Raw genomic sequence first — 25,708 nt, 5'->3', positions numbered from 1 at the left:
GTCATATGGAAAGTTTGTGTCAGAACAGGAAATTGAACCTGGGTCTCCTGAGTCTCAGGCCAGTTTCCCAACCTCTGGAATATTCTTTCCCTGTACAACGGAGCTCATGATACTTGTCTGCCATGCAGGAGGTGCTGTGAGGATTAAATACTTACTATTTATTATTTATCAAGTGCTTGGAACATGTCAAGCCCTATAAATGCCACATATTAGCAACAATTAACTTCCAATGTTTGTTCCTTATTGTTTACCCCAGGTAGAGTTCCCTTTGTTCAGAGATGAGCGGAAGCTCTCTAATTTAGCCTGCTGCAAATTTTGGTTATGGGGCATTTGTATTTGACTCTCCAAACCTGTCCTAGTAGGCTTTCGTCCCAGTTCAGTTCCAAAACTGGAATTGGGCCTGTTTTCCAGCTCAGAATATGACAGGTATTTGTGGTATTTCTGATAATTTGGACCAAAATCTTGCAAGAACTATTTTATTTTTGGCACCATCAAATCTGAACACCCACTCCTGACTTGGCCTTCACCCCAAACTCTAAGCCCCATCTCCACAACTAATGCTATGTCTACACTGCAGTTAGACACTTGCAGCTGGCCCATGCCAGCTGACTCAGGCTTGTGGGGTTTGGATTAAATGGCTGTTTAATTATGCTGTAGTCATTCGGGCTCAACTGCAGCACAAACTCTGGGACCCTCCCACCTCGCAAGCTCCTAGACCCCATGCTCCAGCCCAAACCTGAACATCTACACTACAATTAAATAGCCCCTTAACCTAAACCCTATGAGTCTGAGTCAGCTGCCATGGGTCTGCTGTGGGATTTTTAATGGCAGTGTACATATATCCTTACTGTTGCCTCCTAGTCTGGACCAGACACTTCCGTTTGTATTAACATTCCTTGTTAGCTTCACAGCAACAATGAAAATACGGCATGAAAGCTTTTCTCTGCCTTCCTTTGTCTCACTACTTTTCGTCTCCAAATTTAATTTGCCAGAAGAATTTGTTTTCAACTTTTAGGGATCTACTAAACACAGCATGCCTCGACTCAGCCATTCCAACCCAGGTGGAAGCCCTGCATTCCCAGTGACAGACATGTCAAAGAGGATTTTTTCCCCCTTAATCACCATGAATTTGTCTTGAGGTTTCCCCTTCAATAAGCAAAGTCAGAGATGTAGGGGTTTTGATGGCAAGGATTTCAATTAGTTTAACTCCTATCTCATCTGGGGAAATTACACTGAGCTTCTTCTATGAAATGTAACACAAGAACGAGTGAATTTATTTTGAACAATCGCAGACCAAAATGAATAGTGTTTGTCTAGTTTAATGTGAGTCTGGCATTTTAGACTAAACCCAGACATTTTATTGGGGATTAACACAATTCTGTCAGTTCTGACGGAATTGTAGGATTCACTTAAGCTATTGAATTCCTCATCTAGGACAGGCTGTGATGCATCCATGAGCTCCGGCCAGTAACTGCAAATGTCCAGATACTCTCAAGTTCATCCTCTTGGACTTATTGCCTCTAGGAAAAATTGTAAAATCCTCTCAAGAATGTTTTTTAGAAGTGTTCACACCAATGTTGTAATAGTCATTAGTGTTGCCAGAGCTAACTGGTTATTTTAAATGTTCACCTTTTATGGCCTATGAAATACAGAGAGCCATCCTTCCTTTAAAAAACTAAACTAAACTAAAATACATACATTTGTTAATGAAGGAAGGCTGGCTCTATGTGTGTTTTTAAAAAAAAAAAAAAAACAAAAAAACAACCCTAAAGTTTAGAATTGGTGACTTCTGACACACATCAACCAGTCCTTTAGAATTTCTGTGAATTACCTTATCTAGTCAGAAGCAATTTTGGTTATCACTTAAATATCCCTGACATTTCACTCCTGCTTTTTTTGTTAATCTGAGCTGTCTGTTACATACTGCAGTTTTGTACCAGTTTTGTGTAACATCACAGCTGCTAAATTTTACAGACATTAAACATTCATAATTGAAATGTTTCAAGGGCATCCCTGTAGACAGAATCATTTTTCATAATATGCCTTTATCTGCTTTGCAGAGTCTTTAGAGAAACCTGATCTGTGAATTAATTTGGCTACAGGTAATACCCTATTTGCTGTTCTTTTATAAAGGATTTTTTTAAATATTCTTTCTTTTTTGCTTGCTTTCTCAGGTGAACATTTCACTCTCACATTCTAGGGAATAGTTCTTGATATTAGATTCACGGATAATTTCAGGCAGCACTAATCAGAAGGTTTAACAATTATGGAAAGGCAAATCTGCTGTGCTATGGCATGGTAACACGAAACAAGAGGAGCTATATCTTAGCGGGCTATTTCTAAAATAACCCATGGCAAAAATTATATTCAATGTGCATCCCACATGTTCCAAAGAGGTCATGATTCCTGAAGTAAGTTTACTATTTGACCTCTTTTGTGTGTTTTATTGAGTTAAACGATGTGGATCTCTTAAATGATTATATCATATGGCACTGGAGTGTCTCCATTTGTCACTTCCTATAGGTTCTCCCCTTAAATAAAACTCTGTGCTTAGCAGATGGCAGAAACCATTATAGTGTATGGTGTCAGGGTCTCCATAGAACAGTTTGCAGCTTATCCATATTTCTGTGTGGTAGTTATGGTCTATCAAGTTGCTGTGAGCGATGCACATATACAATCTCTCCCCATGCCAAGAACCTTTAGGAAAAGAAAACGTTCAGCCTATACCCAGTCAACTCTTTGTACATCAAAATAACACAAAAGTTGAGAGATCTGGTCACTCCATCTCAAAAAGAAATAAAATATTGAAATTGGAAAAGATGCAGAAAAGGGCAATTAAAATGATTAGGAGTATGGAAAAGCTTCCATATGAGGAGAGATTAATAAAACTGGGACTTTTCAGCTTGGAAAAGAAACGACGAAGGGGGGATATGATGGAGGTCTACAACATCACGACTGGTGTGGAGAAAGTAAATAAGGAAGCATTGTTTACTCCTTCTCATAACACAAAAACTAGGGATCACCAAATGAAATTAATAAGCAACAGGTTTAAAACGAACAAAAGGAAGAATTTCTTCACACAACACACAGTCAACCAGCGGAACTCCTTGCCAGAGGATGTTGTGAAGACCAAGACTGTAACAGGATTCAAAAAAGGACTAAAGTTCATGGCGGATAGATCCATCAATGGCTATTAGCCAGGATGGGCAGGGATTGCTGTTTGCCAGAGGCTGATTATGGCCAATAGGATGGATCACTTGATGATTACCTGTTCTCTTCATTCCCTATGAAGCACCTGTCATTTGCCACTGTTGAAAGACAGGATACTGGGCTAGATGGACCATTAGTCTGACCCATTATGGCGGTTGTTATGTTTAAGTCTATTTTGTGAAACTTTCTGTAACAAATCACCTGAGAAAGAGCATTGAAAATTTGCATCTCAAAATTTCTTTGAGAAATAGGCTAACGATAAAGGTGGGCTAGAATGGAAAGTTCAGTGTTTAACTATTGTGGGCAGTAGACATTTTCACTATCAAAGAAAAATTTTATTACAGAGAATTATAGACAATATTGAGGAGCACTTTTCTTTAAAGGCATTTTCCACAATCTTTTTTTACTTTGATTTACAAACACCTATGGCAGCTTGATACTGAAATGTATTTCACTAGGGGAAAATATTTTTTTATCAGGAGGGTTGGTCATGAGTGTTGTGCAGCTGGTGTGTTTTTTTGTTTGAAATTGAGCCCTCGAATGTTACATTTTGATTGGATGGGAAAAATAGAAAGAATTGCTTGGATTTTGTGCATGCATATATATATATAAAAAAAAGCATAGATCAACTTCTGGGTGCACCAAGTTGGACAGACTTCTAAACTCTTATTTAATGTATTTCTACTCTGACTCTTTCATGGTGCCAAAGCAGTAGAAAGTGGCCTTAGTGTAAATACGAATCAGGCCAATAAGTGTGTTTTCTCAAGTTTAGGCAGAAGTCTGGTATTCTGGAGCACCTTCCAACCCGATCCAGATCCAGATGGGGTTGGGTTCAGACCTCATTTAAAACCCCATTCTCTCCTCTCCTCTCCTCTCCTCTCCTCCTCCAAATGTGAAGAGGTTTGGATTCAAGGTTTGGTTTTAGTTAAGCTCTAATTCTAAACCTTGGATGAATAAATGAAACCCAGTGCCCTGTTTAATTTTATCTATGCTTCGCTTTCAGGTGGTCCTACCATGACTTTTTCAATAGGTATCGAGTTCTTATGAAAAAGAGGGAGATCTCTAAAAATGACAAGAAGCTGATCTGTAAAACACTGCTGGAAAACCTCATTAAGGTGAGCTTGGGATTGAAGCTTCAGAAACAATCATTAAAGCATAGAAGCTTTTAACATTGATAATATCTCAGCTCACCTCCTTTTTCCTTCCTCCCCGTCTGTACCGTCTGTAACTGCAAATGCTGATTGTGCCTCAGGCACTTGGGAGATTCTTCCAGTCAAGCCATCTCACAAGGAATAATGAGACTAAATGAGACATCGCATGAGATCTATTGATTGCATTCAATCTGAAAAAGCCTTTTTGTGCAGTTGAATTCCACAGCTCATTCATGGACAGTAGAGGATGGTGATTTACTATCCCCACAAAACCCATTCTGTTTCCCTCTTTTTGGCTAGCAGCTATTGGAATAAAATCAGAGTCCCAGCTTCTCACACTGTGTACAGCAGGAGGAAACCTCCTCAAGGTCAAGAGAAAGGGTGGCTAAAGGACCTATCTCTCATTGCAGATATACCCCAAAGCCAGTTATCAATCACCTTCCCATACAAATGATGAAGGGAAAATACAACAAACATGATGTGTCTGCTGCACAGGAAATTCTTAATGGTCACATACTATGAGAACAGTCTAGGCAGTGGAATTTTTTTCCAGTTATTTATTTGTTCTGTCCTCTTTTTTCAACATTAACAAGATCTCGCTGAGTGAGGTTCAGTTTGTTATTACTCAGGCTCATTGGGACCATTTGTGTTCATTTTTCAATTTAAGGATATTTTCCAATAATTTCTCTCTGCTCACTTGGGATCCTTGATTAGATTTTTATTTCCGAGTCCTTTTTTGTTGCTGAGAACAGGTTGTTTGTTTGCTTGGGGTCCCAGTCCTGCAAAGGCTCAACTTTATTCACTGAGCAGTCCTATTGAAGTCAATGGGGCTACTTGCAGTGGGTAAATTAAAGCACGTGTGTAAATCTTTGCAGGATCACAGACTTGATTTTTTTTCTAAAGTTGCAAAATGCAGCTTTTGTGTCTAGATTTTGAATACACGCTCAGACTGTGGGTTTGGCTTAGCCTGTTTATAAGAAGTGGGGCCACTTTTAGAATGTTGGCACAGATCTGGGTTGAGATTTTGACACTATTGTCGTTTCCCAGACATGGTTTGGGAGTCTTTGGATCTGAGATGTTGGTTCTGGTCCATCTCTTAAGCTTTGTCAAAATGAAGAACAAACTTTTGTTTTTCACCCTTTTTTTGGGAAATGTGTGTCCCTATCAGAGAAGATAACATGCCAAGGAAGTGTTTAAATCCAGCTTGCATATTCATTGACTAGCAAGCAGGGAAATACAGAAGCTGAAAACATCAAGGACCAAGGTCCAGCAGTGCCCAAGCCCTTCCCCACGTGGTTGTGATATTACATGAGGGGGTGCCCCTGGGTCTGAAAACACCATCTGTGTTCCAGAGCAAGGTGGCAAACCTTCATAATCCCTGTTAATTCATAATTAGGACAAATCCCCATAAATTGCACAACTCCCATTGACTTCCGTGGGACTGGGATTTGATCCTTAGCCTGTGCCAGCTGTTAGTGCAAATATGTGAAAATCAGGACTGTAGGATTAAAGAAGTGAGGCTCAGTGTTATATGCAGAAACTGGTATTGTGGGATAAAGTTTGTTTAACCCAGTTGAAGGGATATGGGAATTGAATTGGTAAATATTATTCACTATTGTTATCCTTATATGCTGATCAAATGCATAGATCCCTTAGGATAATGTTTATCTTAACTCCATTTCCTTTATGCTTTTGAAAAGGATCCTGACAAGTTCCAGTTTGGACGGACCAAGATCTTTTTCCGTGCAGGCCAGGTGGCATATCTGGAGAAACTGCGGGCAGATAAATTCAGAGCTGCTACTATCATGATACAGAAGATGGTGCGGGGCTGGCTGCAGAGGGTGAAGTACAGAAGGATGAGAGAAGCTGCAATAACAATCCAGAGGTATACACGAGGACACCTGGCTCGCAGGTAAGCATCATCTCCAGAGAATGACCTGCTGGGAACTATAGAGTGGTGAATAGTTCCAGCTCTCTTATTGGAACTACTCAATCATCTGATACCATTTGTGTTATGAAATCTGGGCATGTTCATAGATTCCCAGGCCGAAATGAATCATTATGATCATCTAGTCTGACACAGGTTATAGAATTTTCCCAAGATAATTCATAGAACAGATCTTGATATCACAAGTAGCATGATCTGCCTTATCTTCAGAAGCGCTAGGCATCTGCAGTTGCCATTGACTTTGCCGGGAGTTACAGGTGTCCTGCCCCTCTGAAAATAAAGCCCATTCTATGTGTGTATATACCATGGACAGTGTGGTATAGCTGTAAGAATAGGGTCATGGGAATCAGAACGCCTTGGTTCTATCCCCAATTCTACCGGTTATTTTTGGGAAGGTCGCCTAAATTCTCTTGGTCCTATTCCGCTATCCCTTAATTTCAATACACTATTTTATTGGCATTGCATCAGCATAACTGGGAGAAGAGTTTTGCTCTCTGGACCACATAATATACATATATGTAAAATAGTGATAATATGATTTGAAAAGCCATCTGATGGAACTCATAGCAGAGAAGTTTCTCGGATAGAGATGCAGCTGGAGACCATGGAATTCAGGCTTGGATTTGAAGGTATAATGCAGAAGAGAGAAAGAGATGATGGAGATAGTCAGGGACCTAAGCCTAAGCAAGAATGGAGATGATGTACAGGGGACTGTGAAAGAGAATATTAAGCAGATCCTTACAAACACCTGGAAGAGATCGATCTATGGGAGCAGGCCTCCATACTCAGACGAATCGACAGGCATGTCACCAGACTAGCTCCAGAGAACAGAAGTATGTGCTGTCTGCCAGGACCCCAGTGCACGAGATGTGGAGGTGAGGCTGAAGAGGATCATGATGGGAAGGAGGAAAAATCCACTGATTGTGCTGCATGTCGGGACAAATGACATTGCTGGATTCCTACGGGAATGGATTAAAGATGATCTGTGTAAGATGGTTAAAGAAGTGGAAGCTCGGGTGGCTTTCAGAGGAGTAATTCTGGTCCTAGAGAAGGAGGGTGAAGGCATGACCTGATAATGAACATCTACAGATAGCTCAAAGTTTTGGTGGTAGGAGGAAAGTTTTGCGATTTTCGACCACGTGGAGACATTTACAGAAAGGAGATTCAACTGAGGGACTCCACTTGAGTGCCTAGGATATTAATCTTCTGAGATCAGGCCTGGCATGAGTGATAAGAAGGGCTTTAAATTAGAAGATGAAAGGAGAAGGTTGAGAGAGACTTGTGGAATCACCACACCTGGCTTCAATACTCAGGAGCAGGAAAATCAACTAAATGAAGATCTAGTAAGGGAGAATGGGACACCACAAGCTAGAAAACCTCATGAGGTCCAAGGGAAACAACTGAATTGCTCACACACATAGGCAATGAGCCTGGGCAATAAAATGGAGGTACTGTAACTACTGGTACAGGAGGGCAAATCAGATCTTGTAGGGCAGCGGTTCTCAGCCAGGGACTGGGGGCTGTGTGATTGAAGCCTGGTGCCCCAGCACCACCACAGGGCTGAAGCCTGGGAACCGCAGGGCTGAATCCCATAGCTCTGAGCCCTGGTGCCCCTCACGGGGCTGAATATTGGAGCTTCACGTTCAGGTGCCGCCATGGGGCTTGAGCCCTGGTTACCCCCATGGGGCTAAAGCTAGGATCTGCATGACTGAAGCCACAAGCCCCAGCATTCTCATGGGGCAGAAGCCTCAAACCCAGTGGCAGAGTTGGGGGCACATGAGGGGTGTTGCCCCCCCGAACTGCAGTGCCTTACCCAGAGCAGCAAGGCAGTCCTGGGGGCAGCTCCCACCCCCCCCCACCTCCTTCTCTCCCCAGCCCCCCACCCCATTTTCTGGCCGGGTTGGAGGCCGGAAGCTGGAGCCGGACAGTGCAGGGCAGCTGCTGTTCAGGCTGGTGCCATGGAGTGGGTAGTCACAGCGTTCCCCCGTCTCCTCCTCCTGCTGCTGGTGCCCAGGGCTGTGGCTGCGCCTCAGCTCCCAGCCCCCTTTGACTGCCCCCTTTCTCCACCCCCGGCACTCCTGTGGGCCCTGGAGTTTTTATGGCATGTTGGGGGAGGGGCCTCAGAAAGAAGGCGGCTGAGAAGATGGGTGGTGCTTGAGTCTTTCCTTTGGGGGGCTACGGAGCGCTGGAACCTCCCTGGAAGTGGGGGGGCCACTGGTGCCAGGATTATGGCCCACCCCTGTGAGGCTCCTCCCCCACTCCATCTCTTCCCCACAAGGCCTTGCCCTCACTCCACTGCCTGGCCTCAGCTTTACACTCTGCCATGGGGCTCCTTGACCCCCCCATGGTCTCCTTACTGCTGCCCCATCCCACATGGACTCCTTACTGCCCCCAGCCCCAACCCCCCCCCCCCCAGGCTTCTCACTGTGGGGCCCCCCCTTCCCCGGGCTCCTTACTGCTCCGAAACCCTCCCCAGGGCTCATTGCTGCCCCAGCATGTCTCCCAGCACAGAGTCCCATCCTTCCCCCCCCCCAAGGGGAAAGGGAGAGCCCCATGCTGTAGCTGGGGGAGGCGGGGGGCTCAGAGGTGCAGCTGCCTGGGGAGCTTGGGTTAAGCCAGAGCTGGCCATAGTGAAGCAGGGGCTCCACAGCCGCTGCCACTTCCCCTTGTTGCCCGGAGGTCAGTGTGGTGCATTCGGTTCCCACTGTCGAGAGGTACCAGGCTCCAGCCTGCCGTGGGCTCCTTGCTTGGCTGAGCACAGCGCCACGGATAGCCTGGGATGTGCCTGAAGGTAGGCAGAGCTGGAGTGCCGTGCCAGGGGCATGGAAAGGGGAAGAGGCAAAGTGGGGGTGGGATCTCAGGGCCGAGGTAACAGTCCAGGCACCAGTGTACTCCTCCCTCTCCCCCCAACTTCAAGGGAGCTTCCAGCATTCCTGGATGGTGCAAAGGCAGTGGGCCGGTGCATTTTCAAAGGGAGGTGATCCAAGCCACATCCGGCATTTGCCCCCTGCCTGGCCAGCTTTTTTTATTTTGCGGAGGCTTAGCCTCCCCGGACCTCTTATACATGCCTCCTGTGGTTGAGAACCCCTGTTACAGGGGTTACAGATAGATTGTGGAATTGAAGGGTATGTGCTGTTTGAGAGAGAGGAATAAAGGCTTGGAATTTCTTCAGATCAACTACATAAAAATTAATTGAAATTTGCATCGTAAGTAAGGGGAAGAAACTTGTAGGGAAAGGCTCCAGATCCAGATGGATGAACAACCACCTCAAAAAGGTTATTAGGAGTAAGCAACATGTTCTAAAACCTTGCATACTACTGAGGTCAGACTGACAGCTCTGTAATTGCTTGGATCCCCTTTTTTCCCACCCTTTTTTAAATATAGATACAATGTTAGCTATTCTCCAGCTGTATTGTCCTACCTATGAATAGATTTATTAAAAATCCTTGCTACCAGATTAGCAATCTCAGGTGCCAGAGTGGGTTTTTTGATCCTTTTATGTTTCTGTTGTTATCCCCATTTGAATTCCATTTAGAGAAATCTTAGTCTGCTAGCCAGAGGGTTGCTGAGCAGTAATCTATTCCGTGGCTCTGAGTTAATGTCTTCCATTCAGAGATGCTGCAAAATAAGCTGCAGCTCAATAAACTCTGTTTTCACATGGGTGACACAAGATGCTGTCTTGATGAGTTAAGATTACTCTTCAGGTGGCTTGTCTTAAACAAAGTCTTCCTTTTCTTGTTTCTCCTGATTTACTGAATGAATGTTGATTTTTGTCAATTAATTTGGATGGCTAAGGTTGAAGAATCTCTGTTCCTTCAAAGATTTATAGGAAATTAATGTGTAATTAATTTCCTATAAATCAAGCTATATTGCTGATGTATATTAGTCGTCTGAATTGAATACACTTCATTCTGTTTGCAGTATGAAATGTAACAACCTCATAGAAAATATGGCGATGGAAAGCGCTATCATGAACAAAGCCAGGAAGCAGGGTGCTTGTATTTATAACCATCAGAGACATCTTTCCTAGTAGCCACAACTCATGTCCATTAAGTGCTTCACCATTATTTACTATTACAGTAGTACCCACGTGACCTAATCAAGACTCTACGGTGCTTGGTATTGTACAAATACATACACGTGATCCCTGCCCTGCAGACCTTACAGTTTAGTTGAAGCTGATGCGTAACAAGTGAGCGTGACAAATAGGGGTGAAGGGAAAGAGGATGACCTGGGTAGCACTAACTAATCTCATCCAGTTGCGTCGATTCACATTGTGCAAAATTTGGTGGTTACACATATATTGCACAGACCAATTCAACCCCACCCCTCTGCCTATCTATATCAGGGCTGTTGGGGACATCTAGCTGGTGTTCCATGTTCGTGTTCTATCCTGATTGACCTTACCCCAACCATCTACTTCCTTTGAGATCATTTTGCTTTGAGATCTGTCCCTTCGTGCTGGGTGCATAAAGAATTGTGTTGATGGATAAACAGCCTTTTTTGCTCTTCCTCCCCTCCCTGGTTATTCATAGGTTCCAGTTCTGTGGGATGCGGTGAAGCATTGTGCATCTGTAAGACGGGAACATAGTACAAAGAGCTTTTTTAAATTTAATTTTGACAAAAAAGTTTCACAACTTGTAAAACTGAAGCAAATACCTGTGTGATGTTTCATGCTGAGGGCAATGAATACATCATAAAATCAGTGAAACAAGATAACCATCAAATTAAACTGTGGTTTTATGAATATTTATGAACAATTTATTGTTAAATCTCTTTATAAATTTTCCCCATAGTCTCAGAATGGCAGCAGCACACAAGGGTACAAACCACAGCACAAATTATTCACTGTATGAATCGCTTGGAGTCCTGCTTGTGAATGTTGCCAAACCAGTGCACATTGCTTTAAATGTCAAATCAATTTGCTGATGTTTTGCTCAGTGTACTTGTAGCTGGTGAACACGCTGTACTGCTCTTATTTTTGGTAGTAGGGGACTGGAATGACTAACCTCAATGATGGTTTAGAATTTTGAGGATTTAAGACAGAAAAAAAGAAACAAAGAGAGAGCAAGAGAGGAAAAATAATTTTTTTAAGAGAAGCACTTAAAAGCAGTTACAAACAGCAAATATAATGTTCAGATTTCAAATATTCCCAGATACAGGTAGCCTTTAATGAATGTATGCACTTCACTGCTAATTTAACAGGAGCAATGGCATCAGCTTTTCTCTTATTGAGTTTACTGCTGTTTTTCTCTTTCAAATAGTGTCAAACAACTCATGAACAAAGGATTGTTTGCTAATGCACCTTGATATTAGCTATGGCAAAAATGTTGTTTATAGGTATGGACGGCATAGTGGAAATGAATTAGTATCATCATTAACCCCTTCTTTCCTTCACTTCACAGACTGGCAGACCACCTACGGAAAACAAGAGCTGCCATCATCTTCCAGAAACAATATCGAATGTTGAGGATCTTTCACGCTTTCCAGAAGATCCGCAAAGCCACCATCACTATTCAGGCCTTCACTCGGGGCATGTTTGTTAGGAAAATTTACCACAAGGTAGTACTACTTCACAAAATGTCACGGCACTGGGGAGATGTATCTTTAAATTTATCTACCAGGAGTTCAGTTCAACCATGCAGTTATTGAGAATGCTTTGATCTTTTTCCCAAACTGTGAACTTTTGTATTTCTAGAGTCCACAAGTATTAACTGCAAATATTGCAGCACTAAAGCTCTGCAAACGGAAATGATTGAGCAGCAGCAACTCAAAGGAATAGCTTAATGAAGTTAAGCTTAATGAAGGAAATGTCACCTGATGTAACACACAGTGAAAAACTTACCTGAGGAGCAATGTACATGTCTGAGCCACGCTACCAGCACATCTGTCTGTTAGTCAATCTTAGATGAAAGGTGGCTAGTCACTTTCAGATTTCTGCAATTGCCTGTTTGTTTAATGCTCTTCATTAACTTTAAATTGGTAACAGAAGCCAAGTGAGAGGAAATAAGTGATGCTGGTGATCATAATAAATGACACAGGAAAGGGCTGCTGGGTTCAGAAGATGCCATAAGGAATCAGCCATCTCAAAGTCGTCAGTTGAGATCCAGCTCCACTTGGTAGACGCCAAAAATTACCACCATCTGATGGCTGTTCAGTGGTTTCAGTTCTGTTTCTAAAAGACTGAGATGTTTAGAGATACTCAGAGCATAGGGTTGTGTCACTGGTCATCTTGGCTAATATCCATTGATGGACCTATCTGCCATGAACTTATCTAATTCTTTTCTGAACCCAGTTATACTTTTGGCCTTTACAGCATCCACTGGCAATTAATTTCACATGTTAACTGTGCTTTGTGTGAAGAAGTACTTCCTTGTGTTTGTTTTAAACCTGCTGCCTATTAATTTTATTGGGTGACCCCTAGGTCTTGTGTGATGTGAAGGGGAAAATAACACTTATTCACTTTCTCCATACTGTTTCTGATTTTATAAAACTTTATTATAGTCCAGCTTAGCTGTCCCTTCTTGAAGCTGAACAGTCAGTCTCTTATGGAAGCTGTTCCATACCCCTAATCATTTTTGTTGCCTTTCTTTGTACCTTTTCCAATTCTAATATATCTCTTTTGAGATGGGGCAACCAGCACTGCAGCAATATTCAAGGTGTGAGTGTGCCACAGATTTATATAGTAGCATTATGATATTTTCTGTCTTACTATCTATTGCTTTCCTAACAGCTCGTAACATTGTTAGGGTTGGGGGAAGAGGGGGGCCTGGTGCTCCAGGTCATGTGGCACAGGTAAGATGGGGCAGTGTTCGGAAGTCCATCCCACCTCAAATTTTGTATCTATTCTGGGGATAACTGGAGCGCTTCAGTCACCAGGCCTCTCAGTCCATCCCCTTTCATGAGCACCAAGAGCTTGATCCAAAACTCACTGAATCAATGGAAAGGCTCTGATTTACTTCAGTGGGCTTTAAATCAAGCCCTGCATTCATAAGAGGAAGGATTCAGAGAGAAAGAAGGTCCATTGACTAAGGCACTAGCATGGGACTCAGAGACCCAGATTCAGTTCCTTGCTGTTCTGCAGACTCCTGTGTGACTTTGGGAAAGTTGCTTAGCCTCTCAGTTCCTTATCTGTAAAATGGTGGCAAAAACATCTCACTACCTCACAGGGGTGTTGTGAGGGTAAATACATTGTCTGTGGTTGCTCAGATAGTACAGTGGTAGGGGCCATACCGTACTGAAGATAGATAGAAAGTATAAAATGGGGGGAAAAGCCCAGTCTAAAATAATAATTCAGTTATCATTCATCTGTTCCTGCAACTGTTTTGTAACTAGAATAATGTAAATCTGGGGGGATGTTACTTCAAAACACTTTTAGGCTGAGGAGAAGCATGTGGGGAACAACCAGGGCAGTGCTGTGCAATAAATTCAGTTGGGCTGTTGTTACTAACCCACAGCAGCTTTGTTTTATGCTCCAGCACATCCTTGTTTCTCCTGATTGCCTTTTGTTTCTGCATGTTTTCTAGATCCTTTTGGAGCACAAAGCTACCATCATCCAGAAACACGCCCGGGCCTGGCTGGCTCGTAAGCAATTCCTCCGCTTCAGGTGTGCAGCTGTGGTCATCCAATGCTACTTCAGGCGCATGAAGGCCAGGCAAGAGCTGAAGGCACTGAAGATTGAGGCACGGTCAGCAGAGCACTTGAAGAGACTCAATATTGGCATGGAGAACAAGGTGGTTCAGCTTCAGAGGAAGATAGATGATCAGGTGAGTCCCAGAGTATATTGGAGCAAGTTGAGTTCTGTGTCTGTTTTGCATGCATCATGCAGGCAGAATTTGGGAAGTGGATAAATGAGTGGCTACCTAGACTTGATGTAACAAGTATGGTTCCCGAGTGGTCTGCATGGGGCAATACCTTCAGCATACTTGAGAATTGCAGCTACTGCAATTGTGGCTATCATTTATTCAATGTGACTTCCCATAAGTAGCATGTTATGGCTTGCACTGGCTGCCAATGGATGTGTAGGTGAAGTTTAAGGTGTTGATTTTTGAAATACTGTGTTGTCTTCAGTATGTGCCTTGTCTACCTTCGAGACTACCAGTCTCTTTGAATGATTTCATGATGGCTGCCAGCTAGCTGCTGCCAGGACATTTTCAATGAAGGGTCCTCTGGAAAGTAAGAATATAAGAACGGCCATACTGGGTCAGACCAATGGTCCGTCTAGCCCAGCACGCTGTCTTCCAACACTGGGCAATGCCAGGTGCTTCAGAGGGAATGAACAGAACAGGCAATCATTGAGTGATCCATCCACTGATGTTCACACTCAGCTTCTGGCAATCGGAGACTAGGGATATGGGATTGCATCCCTGACCATCTTGGCTAATAGCCATTGATGGATCTGTCCTCCATGAACTCACTTTCTTCCCTTGATCTACCAAAGCCAGGACATGCTGCAAGGTCTGTGGTTTTTTTTTGGTTTTTGGTTTTTTTTGGGGGGCGGCGGTTGTTTCCCCCTCCCCCTGTGATCTGGAGGAAAGGTATTGAGGTATGATGTGGTTTGAACTCCGTGGCTGAGGAAGTGTTTTGTTGGCATTGTGCCACTTTAAACTTCCTTGTTTAATTATGGTATTAATATTTTGACATGTGCCAAGAGATTACTGATTATGCTTTTAAAAAATCTAAATAAATACAGGAGAAGACTTCATAAATGAGCAAGAACCATTGGCGTTAATGCTCCTGCTTAAGCTGTAGCTATTTCCTGCACACTGATGATTAATGTGAAGCAGATTTCACTGATCAACAAAAAGCACAAAAACAGGAAATGCTTGTTTCACTGCATTCATTTACTAAGACTAACCTGGCCGTCACCACATGTCACAGCTTTGTTAGCTGGCAAAATTAAAGATGATGAAATCATATTCTTCTTCAAGTAGTGTCCCAGTGTATGTGTGCTCCACTGTATGTGTGTCTGCGTCCCTGTGCTGCTGATCAGAGACCTTCAGAAACAGTGTCCGTTAAGCCAGCACATGCACTGTCTCTCGTCATGCTGCGCCATGAGGCTAGTTGGTGGGCATGGGCTAACCATCCTCAGTCCCTTCTCAACTGCCCCTGGCTAGAGATGGAGCCATTAGCAATGCGTTCAGACTATTGTTCTACGTGTAGTTTTTCTGCTTCTCCTTTTTTTATCCTTAAAATTTAAAAAAAACGAAACTTTATTTTCTTCCTGCCTTTTTCTCTCCCATCGGGGACCCTTCCCCCAATGGGATATGCCCAATTCTTCAGGCTTCAAGAAGTGTCGCATCTGCAGAGCGGTAATACCGATCGCAGGTAAGCACACTCAGTGCATTTGCTGCCTTGGAGAAGGCCACATACAACAAAAGTGTAGTCTTTGCCAACAACTCTGACCAAGATCATGTAAAGACAGAGAGCTCTGCCAGAAAATCATCTTCATGGAGGCAGCTCTCCAGCCTCAGTCACCTGATAGATATCAGTCTTCCCCACAGCCTTTTACATCTAAGGGTTATTGATTGAAGAAACAGTCTGTAGAAACCTCTCGCAAATCATCTAGGAAGAGAGCGGGAAGTCCCCTCAACAAACCCCAAGATAGCCATAAGTGATCACCATCTCGCTCGATGTCTTCGGCACTACTGGCACCGAGACCATCTTGGTGCGGTGCACACGCCTCACAAAAAATAACTGGTACCACTGACAGACCCGTGGATCTGATGGACACAGGCACTGAGTCATCAGTACCAAGGGACAAAAATAAACTCTCAAAAAAGACATTCCCGGTATGCGAGTCCACTTCGGTACAGTCAGCAGCAGTTTGCCCGGCACTGGAGCAATTAGTGTTTACAAGATCCCCTCCCACCGCCCCCAGCACCACCACCAGGACATTAAGTACTGGCGGAATCCTGCCATTTCAGAGGCCTCCGCATGCCAGATGCATCAGAGTCCCCACCTCTCAGTACCGAGACCGCTGTACTGAGCCTCTAACTTGGAAATAGCCCGGCTGCTATACCATGTCTCTCCACTCTCTAGCGATGTTCAGAGAGTGAGCCAGAAGAGTTAGTGTCACAGTACTCCTCCCCAGCTCCGTACGGTGCTCTCTGTCAACAGAGCCCAAGGATATACTCACAGATGCTCACCTCCACCACTTGGTATAGCCACTAATGGACCCCACTGCCGTGATATATGCCACCACCATCCCACATTGGGATCCTTGGGCGGTGCACTGCCAAGCATGCCTCTGAGGCTTCCAGCCTCACCTGCAAACCCTTGAGGCACACCCCCTCGGCCACAGCATCCAGGGCTCCAGAACCACCTCAAGACAGAGGAACAGGAAACTGGTACCGAGGAGGAAGTAATACCAAGGACCATGTCCTCCTCATCTCCAGATGAATCCACCATCGTGCCGCCTCCACCATCTTTGGCAGATGACTTTTGTCTCTTCCATGAGCTGGCAAAGAGGATGGGCGACACCCTCCAGATACCATGGGAGGAAGTCAAGGACACCCACCATCCTTCACTCTTCATCCTCCTCAAATATCACCCTTCTGATTAATGAGGCCATTTTAGACCCAGCAAAGACCATGTGGCAAACCGCAGCATCAGTGGTGCCAACCTGCAAGTGGGCAGACAAAAAATATTGTGTCCCCACCAAGGAATGGGAGTTCCTGTTTTCCCACCAACCACCCAAATCCATCATGGTGGACACAGTCAACTCATGTGGCCAACAACACCAGTCAAGAGCTACTCTACACAATAGTGATTGGAAGTGCCTTGATCTTTTCAGCAGAAAAGCATACTCCTGGGCCACTCTACAATTCCATATCACCAACTAGCAAGTCCTCATGGCGAAGTGTGACTATATAAATTACTCTAAACTGAATGACTTCATTGAAAAGATGCCAGAGGCATATCACAACTCATTTTAAGGCCGTTATCCAAGAAGGCCAATTGGTGGAAAAGACATTGCTTCAGTTTGCCTTCGACACAGCGGCTAGGTCCATATCCATGGCTTTGGTGATTCAACAAGCGTCATGGCTCCATTTGTCAAGCTTCCTAAAAAAGGTGCAGTCCATGGTGGAGGATCTTCCCTTTGAGGACACAAAGCTCTTTGCTAAGAAGATTGACATCTCACTTCACACTCTGAAGGATTCCAGAGCTACCCTTTGGTCACTGGGTATCTATACACCGGGACAAAAGACACTATTTAGTCCCCAATCCCAGCATAGACAGCACACGTCTCAGTAGTAACCTCAATGCCACTATGAACTGCTATAAAAGAAAGGGAAATTCTGTAAATGCAAACCTGGCCCACAATCTTTGTCCCAGCCCTCTATGTCTAAACACCACTTTTGATGGGCAGGTCCTGGTTCTGTTGAACCACTCCCCCGACTCCCGACAGCCGACCATCACACCACACCCATTTGATCATCAATTGGCAGCATTCCGCAGTGCCAGGGAACACACAACATTGGATTGATGGGTCCTAGAGATCGTCCGAACCAGGTATTCCATCCATTTTACCTCCCTACCCTCGCCACAACACTCTTCTCTGTCCCTCTTCAGGAACACTTCTCATGATAGTTTACTTCGACAAGAAATAGATTGCCTTTGCCACTTAGGAGCCATAGAACCAGTGTCTCAACATCTGAGGGACAAAGGGTTCTAATCTCATTATTTCCTGATACCCAAGAAGAAAGGAGGTTGGAGACCCATCCTAGACCTCAGAGCTCTCAACAAGTTTGTCAAGGCTCAAAAATTAAAGATGGTTACCTTATCAACGATCATTCTAGCATTGAAACAGGGAGACTGGTTTTCCACCCTCGACCTCCAGGATATGTATTTTCACATCTCAATCCTAGCAGCTCACAGATGATTCCTCAGATTCACTTTGGGACACGACTATCAATACAAAGTGTTCTCCTTCAAACTATCATAGGCTGCAATAGTATTTTCCAATGTTCTCTGAATGGTGGTCATTCACTTAAGTTCCCATGAGGTAATGATCTACCTCTACCTGGACAATTGTCTTCTCAGAGCCCGCTCTCTCTGAAGCTCTGATGAAGTCACTGAAGCTATGATGCACTTGTTTACAGAACTGGGCCAATAGATCAATACCCAGAAGTCAACCCTCACTCCAGTACAACACCTGGAATTCATAGGAGCTGACATCAGTTCATTACAGACCACCTCAACACAAGTTCCTGTCCTTGGTCACACTCATAGGCACCATTCAAAGCAGCCCACAAATACCAGTCAGGCTCTTCCTCCAACTCTTGGGGCACATGGCAGCAAGCGCAGCAGTGATACCACATGCCAGGCTTCACATGCAGAGCCTCCAAATGTGATTCAGCTCAGTTTACAGACCGAACAGGTGCAGGCTGGATAAACACCTATCACTACCCACCAGGATCAAAAATGCCTTAGATTGCGGGAGGGACCCAGCTAGTGTTTGCAAAGGTGTCCCCTTCTTGCAAACAGCACCATCGTTGCTCCTCACCACTCATAGGGTGGGGCGCGCATCTAAACAGTCTCTCAACACAAGGGAAATGGTCATCCACAGAGAGATCTCTCCACATCAAACTCATTGAGCTAAGAGTGGTCATGAATACTTGTGCCCACTTCCTCCCTCTGATCACTGTATCACATAGAAAGATCCTAATAGACAACGTAGCCTATATGTACTGCATCAACCGACAAGTGGGAGCCAGGTCGCCCTCCTTATGCATGGAAGCACTGAGATTATGGAATTGGTGCATCTCTCATGACATTACATTGTCCACAGCTTAACCTTCCCAGCACACACAACTCAATAGCGGACAGTCTGTTGCAAATTCCCACACAACCACGAGTGGGAGATTGACCCAACATTACTTCCTGATGTATTCAGACGATTGGGGACACTGTCCACAGAGCTGTTCGCCACTTACTTGAACATGAAATGTCTATGCTACTGCTTCAGAGCAGGGATGGGACAGCATTCCCTGGGCAATGCTTTCCTCTCTCTTGGGACTGGGACCATCTCTATGCCTTTCCTCAGTATCCCCTGCTGTCAAAAGTCCTGCTAAAAATAAGAAGGGATGGAGGTCACCTCATCCTAATTGCTACGACTTGGCCAAGACAGACCTGGTACCCTTACCTGTCAAAGGTCAGGACATGCCTGCCGATCTCTCTCCTGGCCATTCTGCACCTCCTCTCTCAGAATAAAGGACATACCCTACGTCCCAACTGGGAGATTCTCCACCTCAAGGCATGGCTTCTGCTTGATTCCAGTGCCTAGAAAACGCCTGTTCGAGGGAGGTACAAGAGGTTCTTTTATGCAGTAGGAAGTCCTCAACACGACACACTTACCTGCAGAAATGGTCCAGGTTTGAGATTTAGTGCATGATCCAACAAATCTCCCCAACATCCACAACTCTTCCACATATCCTGGACTATGCCCTAATGCTTAAAATGTCAGGATTATCCCTTAGATCTGTTAGGGTCCATCTAGGAGCTATAACAGCTTTTCACCAACTTGCAGGGGGGTACTCAATGCAGTCCCATCCAATTACCAAAAGGTTCCTCAAGGACACAGTAAACCTCATCCCTCAACCTCGATTTCCTACCCCCATGTGAGACGTAAACCTGGTACTGAAAGGACTGACTAGGCCTCCCTTCAAACCTGTAGCCACCTGTTCACTGATGTACTTATCAATGAAGAAAGCCTTCCTATAGCGATTACCTTGGCCAGGAGAATAGGAGAGATAGCAGCTCTGATGTCGCATCCCCCCCACACAGTATTTTTTCTGGAAATTTATCCCCAAGGTAACCTCTCCAGTCCACATAAATCAATTAATTCACCTTCCAATCTGCTGCCCCAAGCCTCACCAAGACAACAGGGAGGCTATATTATATACCCTAGATGTTAGAACAGCCCTGGCCTTCTATCTTGCCAGGACAAAGATTTTCAGGAAGTCCCCTAGACTTTTCCTCTCCATTGCGGAAAGGGCTCAGCAATATCAGTCCAAAAACTCTCCAAGTGTGTCTCCAACTGCATCAGACAATGTTACAAAGTTCACAATATAACCCCTCCAGATACTATTAGTACACACTCCACAAGATCCATCTCCTCATTCATCGCCTTCTTCAAGAATGTCCCTATTTCAGAGATCTGTAGGACGGCGACATGGTCGTCAGTCCACACTTTCACAGAACATTACACCATCACTAGAGACTCCACCTCCAATGCCATCTTTGGCTCCACAGTGCTGTCAACTGTGACTGACCTGACTCAGAAATCCCAGCCCTCCAGAAGGGATACTGCTCAGGAGTCACCTACAGTTGAGCACCTGTAGGGGACACTACTCGAAGATGAAGTTACTCACCTTGTGCAATAACTATGGTTCTTCGAGATTTGTGTTACTATGGATGCTCCACAACCTTCCCACCTCCCCTGTACTTCGGAGTTCTTGTCAATGATTCCACGGTAGAGAATGAACTGAGGGGGGTTAGCCCTTGTGGAGCAGCACAACAAGAGACAACACATGTGCAGGCCTAACGGACACGGCTTCTGAAGTTCTCTGATCAGCAGCACAGGGACACAAGCACACCTACACTGGAGCACCCATAAGGACACACATCTTGAAGAATCCTTGTTACTGCACTAAGTTGGGAACTTCTTCTGGAATTCAGTTTATTCAGATGTCAGTCACATAGATGGTAGCTAATATTTCTGAAAAACACGACAGCTTGATTGAGATGAAATGTAAAACAAGGCAATTTCAAATCACATGCTTGAAAATCCAGAATTCCAATGCACCATACCATATGTTATGAAAGTCAGTTCATTTGGCAACCAACTGGAAGGTAACAAATAAATTGGATAAACAGTTTGCAAAGCCTTTTGAATAGGCTTGTTTTAAATCTGACCAGCCATCTTTGTAATACAAATACATTGCATGCTGAAATGGTAAGTTTTAGGTGACAGATGCCTGACTGTTTGAGAGAGTTTTAGTATGGTGATTTTTTGAAAAGATGAAGTCATTAATCTAGTGCTGTTTGTCATAAGAAGGCTACACAATAGCTTCTTGTTTACAGGTCTTTTAGCAAGAAGAATTCAGTTTAAAGGATTTTCCCTGCTCACTACAGAGGAAGCAAGTGAGCTTTTCTAATTGAATATTTTTGCATTGTCCACTTGGCTTGGCAATGTAACATAAGTATTTCAAAAGCATTGCAAATAATCCAAATGGCTCAGTTGTGTGTTGGCAAAATTCCTATTAATGTGGCCTCTTCAATTGTCCCTTTGCAGATAAACAGTCTCCTTAATTCACTCCTTCACTATAGTTCACTTGTACTTAGTGATGATGTTACCAGAAGATTATTAGGGAAGCCAATTGGTTATTACCAAGAGAATTTAGAATAAGATATTACCCCTAAAACCTGCTGGTGTGGTGTTCTGCCCTATTGGAATTAACAGGGCGACAACCCTGCCTTCCCTTGAAAGGACACGGATACAGCCCTCTGTTCAAAATAGGATACACAAGCTGTGATACTTGGAAAACAGATAATATTTATTTAGAAGTAAATGGTTACATTAAGTAGAAAGAGAGAGAAATCAAGCATGACTTGTAACCATATAACAATATATTCAATATGTATATATATTGACTAGAATACAACTTTTAGAAGATATATAGTACAGAGAATAATACTTAAACTACTAGAAACTATATGGTACAAGAAATACTATTACTATAACTTAACACTCTAATAACTTATCACTATAATACTTGATACTATTAATGTAACAATATTTTATACATTAATACATAACACTTTATACATAACTTGTTAAGGATTTATAGTAATATATCAGCCAGCAAGCATTAGGCCAAGTGGTTGCTGGATGGGTAAAGAGGGAGAATCTCACTCAGACCACAAGCATTCAACTTTATTGACATGCAGACTCAGGTGGCCTTTTACTTTCACAACCTTTAAAACATCCCTCTGTTCGTCAAGGAAGGTCCTTCTGCTCTGTCCAAAAATTGCTAAGAGAGTTACCTCAGGCTCAGAGCAGGGACTCAGTTAGCCCAGTTGCCTGTTAGCCCAGACGCACCTGTGCGGCTTCCTAACAAAAGGATTACCTTGGCTTGGACACAGAGCGGGGACTCAGTTAGCCCTATTGTCCAAAGCCTGAAGCGCACCTTTGCTTCATGATGCTCCCCGATGTTCAGCTCTTGCCACGGAGCTCCTTTCTTTTGCCACCAGCTCTTTCCAGCTCTTGATCTTCTCTTCTTTAGGTATCAGCTCTGTGAGTTCAGCTCTCTACTCCTCAGGTGATCTCAACTCTATACAAACTGCCTGCTGGCAGTTGGCTATATATATAACTATCCATTTCAGGTAGGGGAGGGATGACATTAGAAGCAAGAACATCAAAATGGATAGGAGAGGGGCTGGGAGTGAGGAGGAGAGAATCCCCCTTCCAACTGCCATTCTCAGCTGTCACTTGCTGGATCTTTCTTTTTACCAATCCTTATCTAAGAATCCTATTCCTAAAACTAATCATTATTCTAAATGTTATAAAGTGTCCTCATACTGATATCACTCTGTTCAATTACCCAAATATTCAATCCATCAATCTCAGGATTTTTTTACACCCCTTTTGAGGCTTTTCTGCAAGCCTTTATTTCAACGTTCTTTTTAGCCATTTAGACAACTAAAGCAAAAATCTCTGGCTACAGTGAAGGTGTATTTTCAGATAAAGTTCTCATTTTGGTTACCATATAAACAGATGATAAAAGGTACTGGTGTTTATGGTACCCATTCATTAACAAGTACCTTTTGTCATTCTGTTTGGGGCATGTCAGGAAATGTTCTGTATCACAAGCAGTCTCTCTCTCAGCCTTAAAACTTTCATGACTGTACTACACAAAAGTTCCTGTTGGCTGCCTGCAGTATTGAAGAGGATAGGAAATTTGTATGTGCTGTCTTAGCTCGATTGTTCGGATCAATATATTTATCTGTAATTAATACTATGAGCCAGTGTCACCACTTTCAGCTTCAAATGAGTAGTACCCACTTGTGGCAGTGGTGAATCAAGCCGAATTTTCAAGCTTGGGTGCCTGACTTAGAATGCCCAATTTGGGCACTTGAATCCACATCTAGATATCTGAAATTGATATTTAAGGACCCAAGTACACAACTACAGAATTAGTTGCCTTAACTTAACCACCCAAGTTTGATTACTGAACTTGCAGTTTACATAGCAGCACACAAATCAAAACTAGAATCGAAACTCAACAAAAGCTAGCCTACAATAAGCCCACTTACTGCTGTTCATAGTTCTATAGTCCATGCAGAGAGCAGAAAGAACACTTTTGTGAAGGTTACGTCATGCTAGAAGGACAGAAAAAATCGAAAGCTTGTTTTCATCTGTAAAAGCATGGGCCTATCCTCATTTGATCTCTGTTCACACTGAATTAAGTAAGACAATTGTAACTCTTTGAGACAAATCCCCAGTGTGAGGATTTACTATGATGTAGAAGAAAGCACCTGCCAAACCAGGCTTTCTGCTGATATCCATTTAATTGTTCTGCAGTCACTTGTCATTATTTGCTGCAAGGAAAAGGGTGCAAAGATAAAAATAAAGGAGATATTCTCTCCAGGTAATGTTGGCTTTGCTGATCATGAACTGTAACACGCAGTGTAGAGTTACCATTCAGCTCGGAAGCAAAGCTTGGGAAGCTTATAGGTACATAGCAATAGTTGGCTTAGTGCAGTGTCCCAGGCTCCCCAAATTAGAGCTAGACAACTGTCTCCAGACAAATAGCTTGTTTGAAAAATGCAGTTTTGGTTGACCCAAAACTATTTGCAAATTTGCTGAATAGTGTCGGCCAATTTTGTGTGTTTGTGTGCGCGCATGCATGGGGACTTTTGCACTAGTTACAAAATGGAAATGAGCCAAGGGAGAAGATGCTGCTCTGTGAGTGACCCTTTAAACTTTCAGCTCAGTAGTTAGAGTACTCTCTTGGGATGTAAGAGGCCTGGGTTCATTTCCTTCCTCTGTCCGATATAGAGCAGGGTTTTTGAACTTGGTCTCCTACCTGCCCAGAGAGCACCCTAATCACTGGGAAATGTGGTATTCTGGGGCAGGTCTCTCAATCTCTCCTGTTTAAAGCTCTTCCATTTAGTATGAATAATTAAATATTTAGTGGAGCAGGGTCAGGGACTGGGTCCTTTCACCTCCTAAGAGAGTTCACTAACCGCTAAGCTATTGTCATTCTCTTTCTCACTTGATGACTTTTCAGGTATTTCATACAGAACGAAATAGCTTCATCAGGACAGACTTGAGTAACCCACTGTAGAATAGCATATAGCCTGGTGGCTAGGGCATTCACCAGGGAGGTGGGAGACCCAAGTTCAAATCACTGCTCCACATCAGGCACAGGGGGGAATTGAACCTGAGTTTCCCACATCCTTGGTTAATTCCCCTCAGCACTGGGCTAAAAGTTAAAAGGTATGGCTTCTCCGCCTCTGTCTGTTTTGGGAACGGTGCCAAAGTCCCCTTGTGAATCTAGCACTTCAGGAGGAAATGTTCTCTTTGACCCAAAATGGACTTTGTCAATGTGCTAAAAAAATCCAAAATTTTGGGAGTTCAGTTTGGGTCAAAACCAATTTTTTTTTTAGAACTGCCGGTGAACTGACAAATCAATTATTGGTCCAGCTGTCCTCCAAATCTCTTGCTGAAGTTTCTCTTTTTGAAGAAGTTAGATTCTATACCTTATGCAATTTTCAGAGGAAAGAATTATTGCCCTCTAACCCTGACTGCTTTCTTGCCAGCAAATCATTCCTACACTCCTAGCTGTCCATTCAGGGAAGACTAGTTTTACTGCGATCACCATTTATTACTGTTTTGGGAGGTGCTACTGAACCTCCCAAGCTGCCTTTTATCAGAATTTTAATCTAGTGCCTCTCTAGTTGTTCTGACTTTTCTTCGTTTTGATGGTGGTCTGTTACAACATACTTTACCCCTCATTTCAGCACATCAAGCCTATTTTAGCAATTTATGCTTCCATGTTGTGTCCGAATGTGATGAAACTTACATATAAAGTAGCTGCCTGGGACTGTTACCTAAGAAGTGCGCTGAGAAGCTGCATAGCTTTGCATGCATGCACCCATCCCATTGGTTTTGAGAGGACTATGGTTTGGTAATGGCAGGTGACTCTTATGCTTCAGACAACCAATCCTAGATTCATGTGGCTTTGCTGGGTTTGGGAAGGTGAATGTTCTTTTGTTTCTGACAATTAAAAGAAAGAGAGACTAAAAAGTGCCTTGATTCTTAATGTGAATTGAAATGTCTGTTACCTGACAAATCTAAAATCTTATCTTTGGAGCTCATGCAGAAAACTTT

At 43.5% G+C, this 25,708-nt stretch overlaps 1 protein-coding gene across 2 annotated transcripts in view; it reads left to right on the top strand.

The window, feature by feature from the left end:
- Positions 1-25,708, top strand: part of MYO5B (myosin VB) — a 364,799-nt gene that overhangs the window by 253,657 nt on the left and 85,434 nt on the right. For both annotated transcript variants that reach the window (XM_067545400.1, XM_067545401.1), the window contains 4 exons: positions 4,214-4,325; positions 6,062-6,273; positions 11,715-11,871; positions 13,836-14,075. In XM_067545400.1, coding sequence (XP_067401501.1) covers positions 4,214-4,325; positions 6,062-6,273; positions 11,715-11,871; positions 13,836-14,075 — 721 coding nt within the window. The remainder of the gene's footprint in view (positions 1-4,213; positions 4,326-6,061; positions 6,274-11,714; positions 11,872-13,835; positions 14,076-25,708) is intronic.

The sequence above is a fragment of the Emydura macquarii genome, unplaced genomic scaffold, assembly GCF_026122565.2.
Source record: "Emydura macquarii macquarii isolate MOO-44397 ecotype Brisbane River unplaced genomic scaffold, CSIRO-AGI_Emac_v2 contig_1045, whole genome shotgun sequence".
NCBI classification, from domain to species: Eukaryota; Metazoa; Chordata; order Testudines; family Chelidae; genus Emydura; species Emydura macquarii.
This window is presented reverse-complemented; position numbering and strand designations above follow the sequence as displayed.